The sequence below is a fragment of the Lepisosteus oculatus genome, chromosome 4 (genome assembly GCF_040954835.1).
Source record: "Lepisosteus oculatus isolate fLepOcu1 chromosome 4, fLepOcu1.hap2, whole genome shotgun sequence".
Taxonomy (NCBI): Eukaryota; Metazoa; Chordata; class Actinopteri; order Semionotiformes; family Lepisosteidae; genus Lepisosteus; species Lepisosteus oculatus.
Window position 1 is genome coordinate 4,020,111 of NC_090699.1, and position 12,284 is coordinate 4,032,394.

The 12,284-nt window shown below is 42.2% G+C and overlaps 3 protein-coding genes across 6 annotated transcripts in view; 2 read left to right on the forward strand and 1 right to left on the reverse strand.

Annotated features, from left to right (window-relative positions):
* Positions 1–5,256, reverse strand: part of LOC138238056 (butyrophilin subfamily 2 member A2-like) — a 223,328-nt gene extending 218,072 nt beyond the window's left edge. For all 4 annotated transcript variants that reach the window (XM_069187883.1, XM_069187884.1, XM_069187882.1 and 1 more), the window contains exons 1-4: positions 5,074–5,256; positions 4,717–4,833; positions 4,102–4,176; positions 2,300–2,374 (exon numbers count right to left, since the gene is read on the reverse strand). In XM_069187883.1, the coding sequence (XP_069043984.1) occupies positions 2,300–2,374; positions 4,102–4,174 (148 nt within the window). In that variant the 5' untranslated portion in view covers positions 4,175–4,176; positions 4,717–4,833; positions 5,074–5,256. The remainder of the gene's footprint in view (positions 1–2,299; positions 2,375–4,101; positions 4,177–4,716; positions 4,834–5,073) is intronic.
* LOC107076270 (butyrophilin subfamily 2 member A2-like) overlaps positions 1–12,284 on the forward strand; it is a 323,939-nt gene that overhangs the window by 45,733 nt on the left and 265,922 nt on the right. The gene's annotated exons all lie outside the window — the stretch shown is intronic.
* Positions 1–12,284, forward strand: part of LOC138238070 (butyrophilin subfamily 1 member A1-like) — a 133,612-nt gene that overhangs the window by 38,287 nt on the left and 83,041 nt on the right. The window lies entirely within an intron of this gene.

Sequence of the window (12,284 nt, forward strand, 5' to 3'; positions counted from 1 at the left end):
AGGCTGTGAGGGTCAGATATGAATACTGAATTCTTGTCAGTCAAATGTATCAGGTTGTCAGGTAAATAACATTAACGTTGTTATAGTTCAGGTGGGCAGCTGCGTCAGCATGCGCAGTCTGCAAAGGAACAAGTAATATGTTTATTCCATGTGTTCATTCTCAAGATACTGTATAGCACCTCATGGGTTTTTCATGAGTGTGACATCACTCAGCCCCCCTACAGCAGGGCAGGTGAAGCAAACCAGCCTCATCTGTTAGTGCTCTGTTTGTTCCAGGTTGTGCCACTTAAAGTAGCTTCCGAGCTGCTTTCGTTCCCGAGATACAGAGTCTTATTTTTCAAGTCACGAGACTGCCTAGACAGCGCCTGCTGTTTGCTTTCTCAGCTAGTCCGGAGGCAGGGGGATGTGAAATGACATCTGTCTGCAGTATCTTAATGCACCACAAGAGCTGCCATTTGAGCCTTTGAGAGGGAACTGTAGCAAACAATTGCATTTTCTGAAAAGAATGTAAGTAGCATGTCATGATACCTCATAGCTGGGTCATCTAAGGAGCTTCTCACTGTATCCTTTTTACATACATATGGATACATAAATAAATACATCTTTCTGTTAGCTGAGTTTTTAAAGCCGGGCCTTTCCCCATGGCCCTGGTGCTTCTGAAGTGTTTTTCTGGAAGGCTCCTCTGTCCTGTCCCTGGGGCAGGAGGTTCTTCCCTGACCTGAGGATTGTCTGACTGATTATCTTCACAGTAAAGAGGCTTTGTGTCTGTGCAGCTCTTCTTCATTTGAGAGGAGGGTTAGAATGAACTTAATTTGTAGTGCTGGGGCACATTAAAAACCTACAGGTATCATAAAAACAAATCACACAATATTAAAAGTCAACAGTCTAGAGTGTTATACAATACTGTATATAAATATTGACATTACCCAACAGGCTTATAAAACAGGTGAATATATTATAAGGACCAGAAATGCACACTTACAAATACAAAAACTACAATAAAACACAATAAGAAATCCTACAAGATGCTGTGTGTTCTACAATAACACAGGTCTTTAAGAGTACACTGTCTAGAGCTCACTATTCTACTACTGAGAGACACAACCTGTTCTGGTTGGAGATACTAAGAGACCCAAACCAGGATGCTGAATGTAAGGACCGAATCTTTAAAAAATCTTTAAATTGTTTGCAGTGAGGGTTCTTGTACTGTTATAGATGATCATGCCTTTAGGGCTGTGAGTGTTCTTGTACTGCTATTGATGATTATGGCTTTAGGGCTGTGAGGGTTCTTGTATTGATGAACTATTTCTTTTGTTTTTAGTAACATTCAAGTGAAGGAAATGATCTTGGTACCACAGGCCTACGATGTCAAGTGTAGAATGGAGCTGTGAGGGTCCTAATGCCCCAGTATAGTGACGGGGACACTGCTGTCTTTTGGATGAGACGCAAAACTGAGGTTCTGACTCTCTGTGGTCATTAAAAATCCCAGGGTGTTTCTCGAAAAGAGTCGGGGTGTCACCCTGCTGTCCTGGCCAAATTTTCCATTGGCCTTTACCAATCATGGCCTCTTAATAATCCCCATCTCTGAACTGGCCTCATCACTCTACTCTCCTCCCCACTGAGAGCTGGTGTGTGGGGAGCGTTCTGGCGCACTATGGCTGCAGTCGCATCATCCAGGTGGGGCTGCACATTGGTGGTGGTAGTGGGATTCCCCATGACCTCTACAGCGCTTTGATTGGAGTGTCCAGAAAAGCTCTATATAACTGTAAGCAATTATTATTACCTGTGGACTGTCATCTGAGTGAGCTGAGAGCTTGAAGGGAACAGTGTGAATATTTGAGACACATGGGAGAGTATTGTGGCTCTACAATCACATGAACAACTGGAGCAAAACTTGAAGACAATCCTGGACATTATCATGAACACAAAGGTTTAAAGAAGGAAGCAAGAAGGACATGAGGACGAAGGGGATGAGTGTGGCAGAGACTGAAGGGGTTAAAGTGGAAGACATGTCTGATCCCTAAGGAACACCCTTGACCAGCTCCATGCCCATGAGGAATTCCAGTGGGCACACAGGAGCCTCACTGAGACATGGTTAGTGAAAAGGAGTTCTCAAAAAACAGCTCCAGACTCAAACAGCTCCAGACTCCCCTGTCTCATCCTGGGTGATTTTAACCATTAAAAGATGAATAAAGACCTGTCTTCATATTGTCTGCTTGACCAGGGAACAGAAAACAGCCTCTGTTATAGTAATATAAAAACATGGCTAATGAAATGAGAGAGTCTCTCTTCACTGTACCTGATACTGAAGCAGAGGACTGGAGGAGAAGCAACAGAGTCACAGAGAGCCACTCTGAACTGTCAGACTTCATACCTGCAATACAGAAACACTGAGATCAGTCAGACAGCAGACCTGGAATAATGAAAGACTCTGTCATAATCTCTGATATAAAGAACCAATCTGATTAATCAGAATTCATCTCAGATTTCAGAATTCAGATTAGTCGGGATTCAGGAATTTTCTCTGACTTCTAAGAATTAATCTTTTTATGATAATTCATGTTTGGTCACACTTCATATTCAGAAATACAGAAACTGGAATAGGCCTAATCACTTACATAAATAAAAACTTCCGTCAGATATAATCTACAGTAGGAAAGAGAAAAATCAGATATTTCAAAGTTAGCATTTCAAATAATTAAAAAAAAAACACCCGATCTTGGTTTACATTTAAAAATCAACTCTGATAGGACAATATTCATCTCTAAAATTAACACTCTGCTCAGATTTAATATCTTAGATAAAGAAATATTCTAACTGGCAGCCATTTCCTTTAAATTGCAATTGCAACACTTTGAATAGTAAGCCTTCACTGAAACAGACACTCATAGTGAATGATCCAGCTGTAGTACAACAGTAAGGAGTGTCTCTGCTTCAGTCCTGACCTGACTGTTCACTCACACACTGCTGTACCTGACTGATCTCACTGTCACTCCAGCACACAGCAGCTTCAGTCCTGACCTGACTGTTCACTCACACACTGCTGTGCCTGACTGATCTCACTGTCACTCCAGCACACAGCAGCTTCAGTCCTGACCTGATTGTTTACTCACACACTGCTGTACCTGACTGATCTCACTGTCACTCCAGCACACAGCAGCTTCAGTCCTGACCTGATTGTTTACTCACACACTGCTGTACCTGACTGATCTCACTGTCACTCCAGCACACAGCAGCTTCAGACTTGTACACAGTTCTCTTCCCTCTTTCACTTTACCTGAACAGACCTGTTCTTTCAGCACAGACACACCCAGCCTGCAGAGCAACATTCCCACTGAGCTGAGTCTGTGTCTGAGCAGTGAACAAGGGCAGGAGAGCAGGTGGGAACAGACAGAGCCTGAATCTTGTTTTTTGTTACATTTCTGTCATTGATGTATTATTTATTTTGCCCAGAGAATTATTGATTGATTTAGTATAATTAACGTTGTGTTTAATTTGCATATGCAGTTCCAGAGACAGTACAGTGAGCAGGACAAGGGCTGTCAGAGCTGTGGTCTGAGCTCTTTTCCAGAGACAGTACAGTGAGCAGGACAGGGACACTCAGAGCTGTGGTCTGAGCTCTTATCCAGAGACAGTACAGCGAGCAGGACAGAGACACTCAGAGCTGTGGTCTAAGCCCTTTTCCAGAGACAGTACAGTGAGCAGGACAGGGAGACTCAGAGCTGTGGTCTGAGCTCTTTTCCAGGGACAGCAGTGAGACAGCAGTGAGAGTACAGTGAGCAGGACAGTGAGGCATGGGGTCAGCTTGGAAGGTTTAAGAGAAAAAGAAACAGAAACAGAGAAGGAAAAACATCTTTTGACAGCGGGGTCCGAACTGGACTGGAAATGGAAATGCTAGAAGAAATTGTCTAAGTAGAGAGAAGTGTTTTTTTTTTAAAAAGCTGCAGGCCTTCCTGTCTCATCCTGGGTGATTTTAACAATTGTAAGATGAATAAAGACCTGCCTTCGTATTGTCTGCTCGACCAGGGCACAGAAAACAACCTCTGTTACAGTCATATAAAAACATGGCTAATGAAATGAGAGAGTCTCTCTTCACTGTACCTGATACTGAAGCAGAGGACTGGAGGAGAAGCAACAGAGTCACAGAGAGCCACGCTGAACTGTCAGACTTCATACCTGCAATACAGACAGCATACCTGGAATAATGAAAGACTCTGAGTGGACAGACTTAATCTCTCATATGAAGAAACACACTGATCAGTCACAATTCATCTCTAAAAGAGAGAAGAGAAAACACTATGATTCAAAAGAATTCATCTTGGAAATACAGAAACGTTCAGGCTGGTCACACTTCAACTCAGAAGTATAGGAATACTCAGACTGGGTTAGGGATAATCACTAAAATATAAAAACATCTTGTCTGATATGAACCGTTTGAAATAGAAAAAAGTCAGATATTTCAAATAAAACCCCTCTAATGTCATTTCACCTTTTAAAAAAATCTCTGATAGATCAATGCTCATCTCTAAAATAAACAGCTACTCATGTCAGATTTCAGTTCTAAGATAAAGACATGCTCTAATGGGCAGCCTTTACTACTGACTTGCAAATGTAACACTTTGGAGGGTAAGATTTCACAGAAACAGACACTTAGAGAATTATCCAGCTGTAGTGTGGTAGTGAGGGGAGCCTCACTTTCAGCAGATTCACACTCACCTGGTTTTATACTGACGGGATGTTTACAGTGTGAACTACAGTCCAGACTGCTGAGAAAAGTTTTTTATCTTTCCAGTGTTCAGAGATGTTGTCCAGAGAGACAGAAACGCCATTCAACTACAGGAAACACAAAGTGAAAGAAAAACTTTCAACCGGAGCCGTGGAATTTATTGTTTGCCTGTTGTCAGAGCAAATACAGTGAAAATACAGTGAAAACTGTGATATTTTACACCTTCAGATACACATTAATAATTCATCAGTCGTGTGAATATCTGTACTGTCTGACTGCGACAGGACAGCACCTAATCCTACAGTACACTGTGCTGTTAACTGGTATGAAAATCACAGGATACTTACAGGCTGGATACTCTGAAAATTGTGGTCTGAGCTCCAGTTTCTATTGTTCAGGAAGAAATATATGATTGTCTCAGGCCTTTTTATAATTAGATTTGAAAAGTGACCTTCACTTCGGAGACTCTCTTTATCGCAGTAATGGATTATTTTTGCTTTCAATTTTCACTTTCTGCTGTAACGCAGAGAGGCAGGAGGATTATGGGAAACTGGGCAGTGGCTTCAGGGTGTGTTGTTGTGATCAAGCAGCTCGAGCAGGAAATCAAGATCAGTGTTCAAGAACGCAGGAGCTCTGGGACTTTTCTGTGAAACAGGTATATCAAGCTGGAGCCCAGCTCCTCTTGTCTATTGAGTGTGTTCACAAGTACAGGCACTCCTGAGTGCTGAGCTGTGTGATCACAGGTTCAAGTCTGGATCATTTCCCTTGTGGTGGCACACAGGCTGAGCCCTGTCCAGTGTAGAGTCAGTGGGCTCTCAGCCAGACTCGCAGGTGTTTTCAGTCTCACCTCTCCTGTCTCTGGGGCTGTGCTGTCTGTGACACCAGTGGCTCCAGTGTGGGAGTGCTGGAGGAGTCTGCCTACTCTTCCTCATTACCCTTGTCAGCGGTCACATAGATCATGAAGCCAAGAAACCAGTCATCCAGTCATTGGATATAAATTAGATTGAATATATTGAAAATATGTGGACATTGAGTGTCTTTCAATATCATGAAAATATAGATTTAAATCAACACATAATTCCTTAAATTATACTTGAATTATAATGAAAAATATATTTCCAATAATATATTGTAACAAGCATATTTCCTATTATTCCAAAAATACACATTACATTAGGTATACCAGATTATTACATACTCAGTGCACTGTGTTGTCTCCCAGGTGTGTTTCATTCACTTCCATGTCTTTCTAAACGTGTTTTTCCAGACCAGGAGAAAGAACTCAAGAGTCTTTGAATAAAGTTGAGCCAGACTGAGTTGCCATGTGGGCCTGAAGGGAAGACTAGACAGTCAAAGATTTCACAGCTTGATTCTGGCTCAGAAGATTAACAATGAGCTATTTTCCAGAGCTGAAAAGGTACAAGATAAAAATATGTTTTTTAGAAACACAGCACATAAGATGGAGCTCAGTAGCAGTGATCCACCCATAACTGAGCTCTTTTTAATTTCACTTATTTTATTGACACATCCAATGTTATTATAGTAACCAGAAGAATAAAGAAACTTGTTGAAGAAGTTAAGAGAGGAAAAACAGCACAGAATTTCAATCAAAAGAGAGTCTGAAGCAAATCAGAGGACAGGAGAGTATGTGGGAAGGAGAATCAATTAGTGGCCTCCTTCATTTCTCACAGAGTGAACTGTAATAAGTACATCAGTTCATTAGGCTAAAACCCTCTTTTAATTTAAAAAGTTCTTGATAGAATATGTTGTTGTTATTTAATTAAATAATCCTCTCATTGCAAATAACCTATTTGAACCATAATGGCTTCAGACACTTACACAGCACAGAAACTGCCCTGGTTAAAGTCACTAATGATCTTCTAATGGTTTCTGATTCTCTTTCTGTCCTCATTCTTCTTGATCTCAGGGCTGCTTTCGACACTGTCAGCCATGATATCTTACTTGATTGTCTTGAGACAGTGTTTGGAGTTTCTGACACTGTTCTTGTTGATAATGTGGAACTGCGGACCTTCACTCTCAGCTTCAGTGTTACTCTTGGTCTACTGTTCCACCTGGTCTACTGTTCACACTCATGCATGGTAACTGTACATGTGAGACTCTTAAATCTTTTGTCCTCTCCCAACTGAGGCCAGCCCAGGACTGGCAGCCTGGTATGTTCTCCCAGGAGGTAAATATCCAACCTGCTCTTATAGGACCTCCCACAGCTGTGTCTCATCAGAGTGTAGAGGTAAATATCCAACCTGCTCTTATAGGACCTCCCACAGTTGTGTCTCATCAGAGTGTAGAGGTAAATATCCAACCTGCTCTTATAGGACCTCCCACAGCTGTGTCTCATCAGAGTGTAGAGGTAAATATCCAACCTGCTCTTATAGGACCTCCCACAGCTGTGTCTCATCAGAGCACAGAGGTAAATATCCAACCTGCTCTTATAGGACCTCCCACAGCTGTGTCTCATCAGAGTGTAGAGGTAAATATCCAACCTGCTCTTATAGGACCTCCCACAGCTGTGTCTCATCAGAGTGTAGAGGTAAATATCCAACCTGCTCTTATAGGACCTCCCACAGCTGTGTCTCATCAGAGCACAGAGGTAAATATCCAACCTGCTCTTATAGGACCTCCCACAGCTGTGTCTCATCAGAGCACAGAGGTAAATATCCAACCTGCTCTTATAGGAACTCCCACAGCTGTGTCTCATCAGAGCACAGAGGTAAATATCCAACCTGCTCTTATAGGACCTCCCACAGCTGTGTCTCATCAGAGTGTAGAGGTAAATATCCAACCTGCTCTTATAGGACCTCCCACAGCTGTGTCTCATCAGAGCACAGAGGTAAATATCCAACCTGCTCTTATAGGACCTCCCACAGCTGTGTCTCATCAGAGTGTAGAGGTAAATATCCAACCTGCTCTTATAGGACCTCCCACAGCTGTGTCTCATCAGAGTGTAGAGGTAAATATCCAACCTGCTCTTATAGGAACTCCCACAGCTGTGTCTCATCAGAGCACAGAGGTAAATATCCAACCTGCTCTTATAGGACCTCCCACAGCTGTGTCTCATCAGAGTGTAGAGGTAAATATCCAACCTGCTCTTATAGGACCTCCCACAGCTGTGTCTCATCAGAGTGTAGAGGTAAATATCCAACCTGCTCTTATAGGACCTCCCACAGCTGTGTCTCATCAGAGTGTAGAGGTAAATATTGTAGCGTTTACAGGTTCTTTTCAGAACAAAGGACCAGTGGAGACGCGATTAACAAACTTTTTTTTTTATTTTTAAGAACTTTATTTTCTTTTCACAAAAAAATACAGGACATCACAAATCAGAAAGCTTTACATTAACAACCACACAAAACCAAACACAGGATCTACACGCACATGAGGAGACTGACAAACACGTACACACATTTAGGGTGGTAATTACCTAACAACACACTCTACTTTTACAGGACTACACAGGGCACTAGAACTACTAGGACATTATTTCCACAGGTAGGGTCCGCCGCTGGTCATCGTGCTGACCCTCAGACTCTCCCCGGCTACCACTCCCAGCATGCCCAGCGGTACTACGAGCGCCTAGGGGCGCCTCCTCCTCACCACCAGGCGAGGGCGTTACAATGCCAATAACAGCAACATACAGTTTACATGATATGTTATGTTCCAAAATTAATATAGTTTATGACCTTTATCACCTTCGTTATGCTCTTCGTTAATGTCTAAGCTGGAACACATCATTATATCTCATTTTTTAATATTTAAAAAAAAATCGTTTGCCCAGCCTAACAGTATTGTTGTTATAGTTTGTATCCTGTAAAGCGCTTTGAGGAGCCACCTTTAAAGGCGCTATATACAATAAAGTTCATTATTATTACTATTGTTAATTTGCTGGACAGAGAGGTGAACATTATTACGCAGAAGACTGTGCTGCTGTAATACAGTTTAAAATAATTAAAAGTCTTACAGTATCAGCTTTATTTATGGATTGTAATTTTAAAAAAGTCAAAAACCGCACTCAAAATACAATTTAGAGCTTTCTGGCAAGAGGAGACACCCAAATTAATAATGTAACATGCCACTGTTTGTGCATGAACATAGTTATATTGCTATTTCCTTAGATATGCGATTCCATGGGGTTTTTTTTTTGAATCCCCGGCGGAACCGGGCATCTATAAGAACCAAGTAATAGGTTTATTCCATGCTGAAAAAAAGAAGAAAGAAAACACATTCCATAAGAATCAGTGCCTTTATATAGCGCCTTTAAAGGTGGCTTCTCAAAACGCTTTACAGGATAAAAACAACAATAACAACAACAACAACAATATTGTATTTCATTGCACTTTGACAGATCGTCCTTAAATCAATTGTTGATTTAAAGTTTGACAGTAACCCTAACACTAACCCTATTTTATTTTTTCAAAGAAATTTTTGTTAAAAAAAAGTCATGGCTTCAAACACCCAGTGTCCAGAAAAGCGCTATATAAGTGTAAGCAATTATTATTATTATTATTATTATTTGAACACCCAATGTGTGATGTATGAGTCAGGAACCTAACCCACAGCGCCACTGGCAAGGTCACATGAGGAGTGGTGAAAAAGCCCTACAGAAACAGTATCAACAGACATTGTACAGCGTGTACTATTCTTGTGTTGCGGTACATGAATATAATTATATCGTTATTAATTTCTTTAGATACGCGATTCCATATTATATTCCCTTTTAATCAAATTCTAAAAGTATGCTTGTTGACTCCGGTATCACGTTAGTTAAAGAATGTTTAGGGAGAAATGGAATATTGGTGTAGCGGCAATGCTTGTTAATAAGACAGGATTAAGTGTTGCTGTGCTTTCAAATGAGGCCCCATCTCTCTCTTAATCTCTGTGGTCCAGCACGGCCCAGGAGCAGAAAGGCTCCCAAGGGCAGGACATTCTCGCAGCGCGCCTCCTGACCATCCTGAGACTCAGCCCGGACCAACATGTAACGGCCAGTGTGTCCGAGTGCCAGAACTTTCCTCTGTTCTAAGAGTCGAGAGCGGAGGTTGCCAGAGAGTAACCAGAGGATCCACCCGAGGTTAGCACCAGCAGCAGGCCTCGTGAACAGGTCGGAACTGTGGACAGCTGAATCACTATTCAGAACTAGCGCTTCATCAGGAACGAACCGGTCCTCTTCCTGACCTGCTGGGACCCACAGTCACTCTTCTCCTGTGCGCAAACTTCGCTAGTTAAAGCCAACACTAACTAGCCGGTCTTCAGAGAGCAGCGCAGAGCAGCGCAGGGTCTCCACCATGTCGCAAGCCAGAGAGCGCGGATTGGACAGAAACAAGCCTGCAGGAGATCTGAATCCCCTGAGATTGGATGAGTATTCAACTTCACTGCATTACAGCTCGAGAATTCAATTGTTATCCCAACCAGTTGATATCAATTTAATCCCTAAGAGTTATGTACTTATTTTGAGTATCTAGTGTAGAAGTTGTGACCAAGTTCATTTACGAAACGGTCTAAATGAATGATATACCGAACGTATGTCTTCTTGATATGTGTAACTCTTTGTGACTAAATGAATATATATCTTTTGTATTCTGATAACCCTCTCGATAAGATCTGTTATGTTTACATGCACATTCTATGTATGAATAAATGTATCCTCGTGTATTAGTACCTGTGTCTGTGCGTTGTTTGAATTATACCGCATGGTTGGATTATAAGACCATTAAAAGAATCATTTTGTGATTTACTGCCACAATTAATAATTGTCCCAGTAAATGCCCAAACCCGTACAGAACTGGTGCCTCCAGGACAAACCCTGATCTGATAGGAGGGTCAGACTGAGCAACAGAACCACTTCCCTCCAGGACAAACCCTGATCTGACAGGAGGGTCAGACTGAGCAACAGAACCACTTCCCTCCAGGACAAACCCTGATCTGACAGGAGGGTCAGACTGAGCAACAGAACCACTTCCCTCCAGGACTGAACTGAGACTTTACCGTACAGACTGCTTCACTAGATACAGATTCACTAGATTCACTGTGGGACACTCCCTTCAGTCTAAAGAGACTCAGTTCCTCCAGCCTGTCAGTGTGGGACACTCCCTTCAGTCTAAAGAGACTCAGTTCCTCCAGCCTGTCAGTGTGGGACACTCCCTTCAGACTAAAGAGACTCAGTTCCTCCAGCCTGTCAGTGTGGGACACTCCCTTCAGTCTAAAGAGACTCAGTTCCTCCAGCCTGTCAGTGTGGGACACTGCCTTCAGTCTAAAGAGACTCAGTTCCTGCAGCCTGTCAGTGTGGGACACTCCCTTCAGTCTAAAGAGACTCAGTTCCTCCAGCCTGTCAGTGTGGGACACACAGTCTGTCAGTATCTATTAGTAACTTTCTAGTCACCAACATTTAGTCTAGCAGACTAAATTGTCATTATAATTATTATTATAATTATTTAAATTATAATAAGTATTGTAACGCTTACGGCCGACAAGCACTGTGTGTAAGAGCCGGCGTACCAGAGCGGGTGACGTCACCGCCCTTCCCTGTGATAGCAGGACCACAGCTACTGGGCTGTGGAGAGATCTCTCTTTAGCTCACGGGGCTAGGTCGCTGCAGAGAGACGCGGAAGTCCCGGGTTCGAGCCCCGGACGGTTTGGAGCCGACCTAATGCGTAATGCCCCCGTTGCGTTACAGTATTTTAGTTGAGACCTGTCTAATATGGAACAGACCTTTTACAACATAGTTTTTACAACACTGTAGTCATAGAGACATTTTAGTCAAGCAGTTTAATTTATTTGTATAATAAAATGTATTTCTAAGAGAATAATTGAACAGCTCTAAGTTTGATATTCATTTTGTCAACAGTGTTTTCCGCGGTACAGCACTGCGTCACAAAATGAACAAAGTGAAATATTTCAAATGTGGTCGGAGATGCCGTATTAAGAGTCCTAACTGGAAGCTTTTCAGTTTGTTCTGAGAGTCTGGACACGGCTGGGATTAAAACAAAAGTGGCAACAAGTAACGTATTGTAGCGCGTTTTGTTTCAGGACAGAGGAACAAAAATAAGCGAAATGAAATATATTTATATACTGTACATGCCAAAGTTTCAAAAATAATCTCTCAGATAATGATGTTGAATACACAAACTGCCGAAGCAGTGCAGTCTCTCGTGTTTCAGGTTAGTTTATATATATTAAACACAGCTGAACACAACACCAGGAATGAGTTTAACTTCACTTTTTACTAGAACAGCAGGTCTGTCGCCATCTTCTAACCCGCTTGCTCTAGGGAGCGTCTCACAATTACCACACTAACCAGCGCTCAAGGGAGTGTGTCAAAACTACCTCTCATGACACAGTCCCACAGTCTGAGAGAATCGTCCACATGAAATGTCCAAACGGCAGGACGGAAGACAAGACTGACACGGAGCCCAGGTTTCTGTCTCTGAAGAAAAAAAAAACTGCCCCTGGCTTTTCATATGAAGAAAAGCAGAGCTTTCACTGGCCCATTACCACACTTTATTGGGAAATAAAGAAAAGACTAGAAAAGAAATCCCTGGATCACGATCAG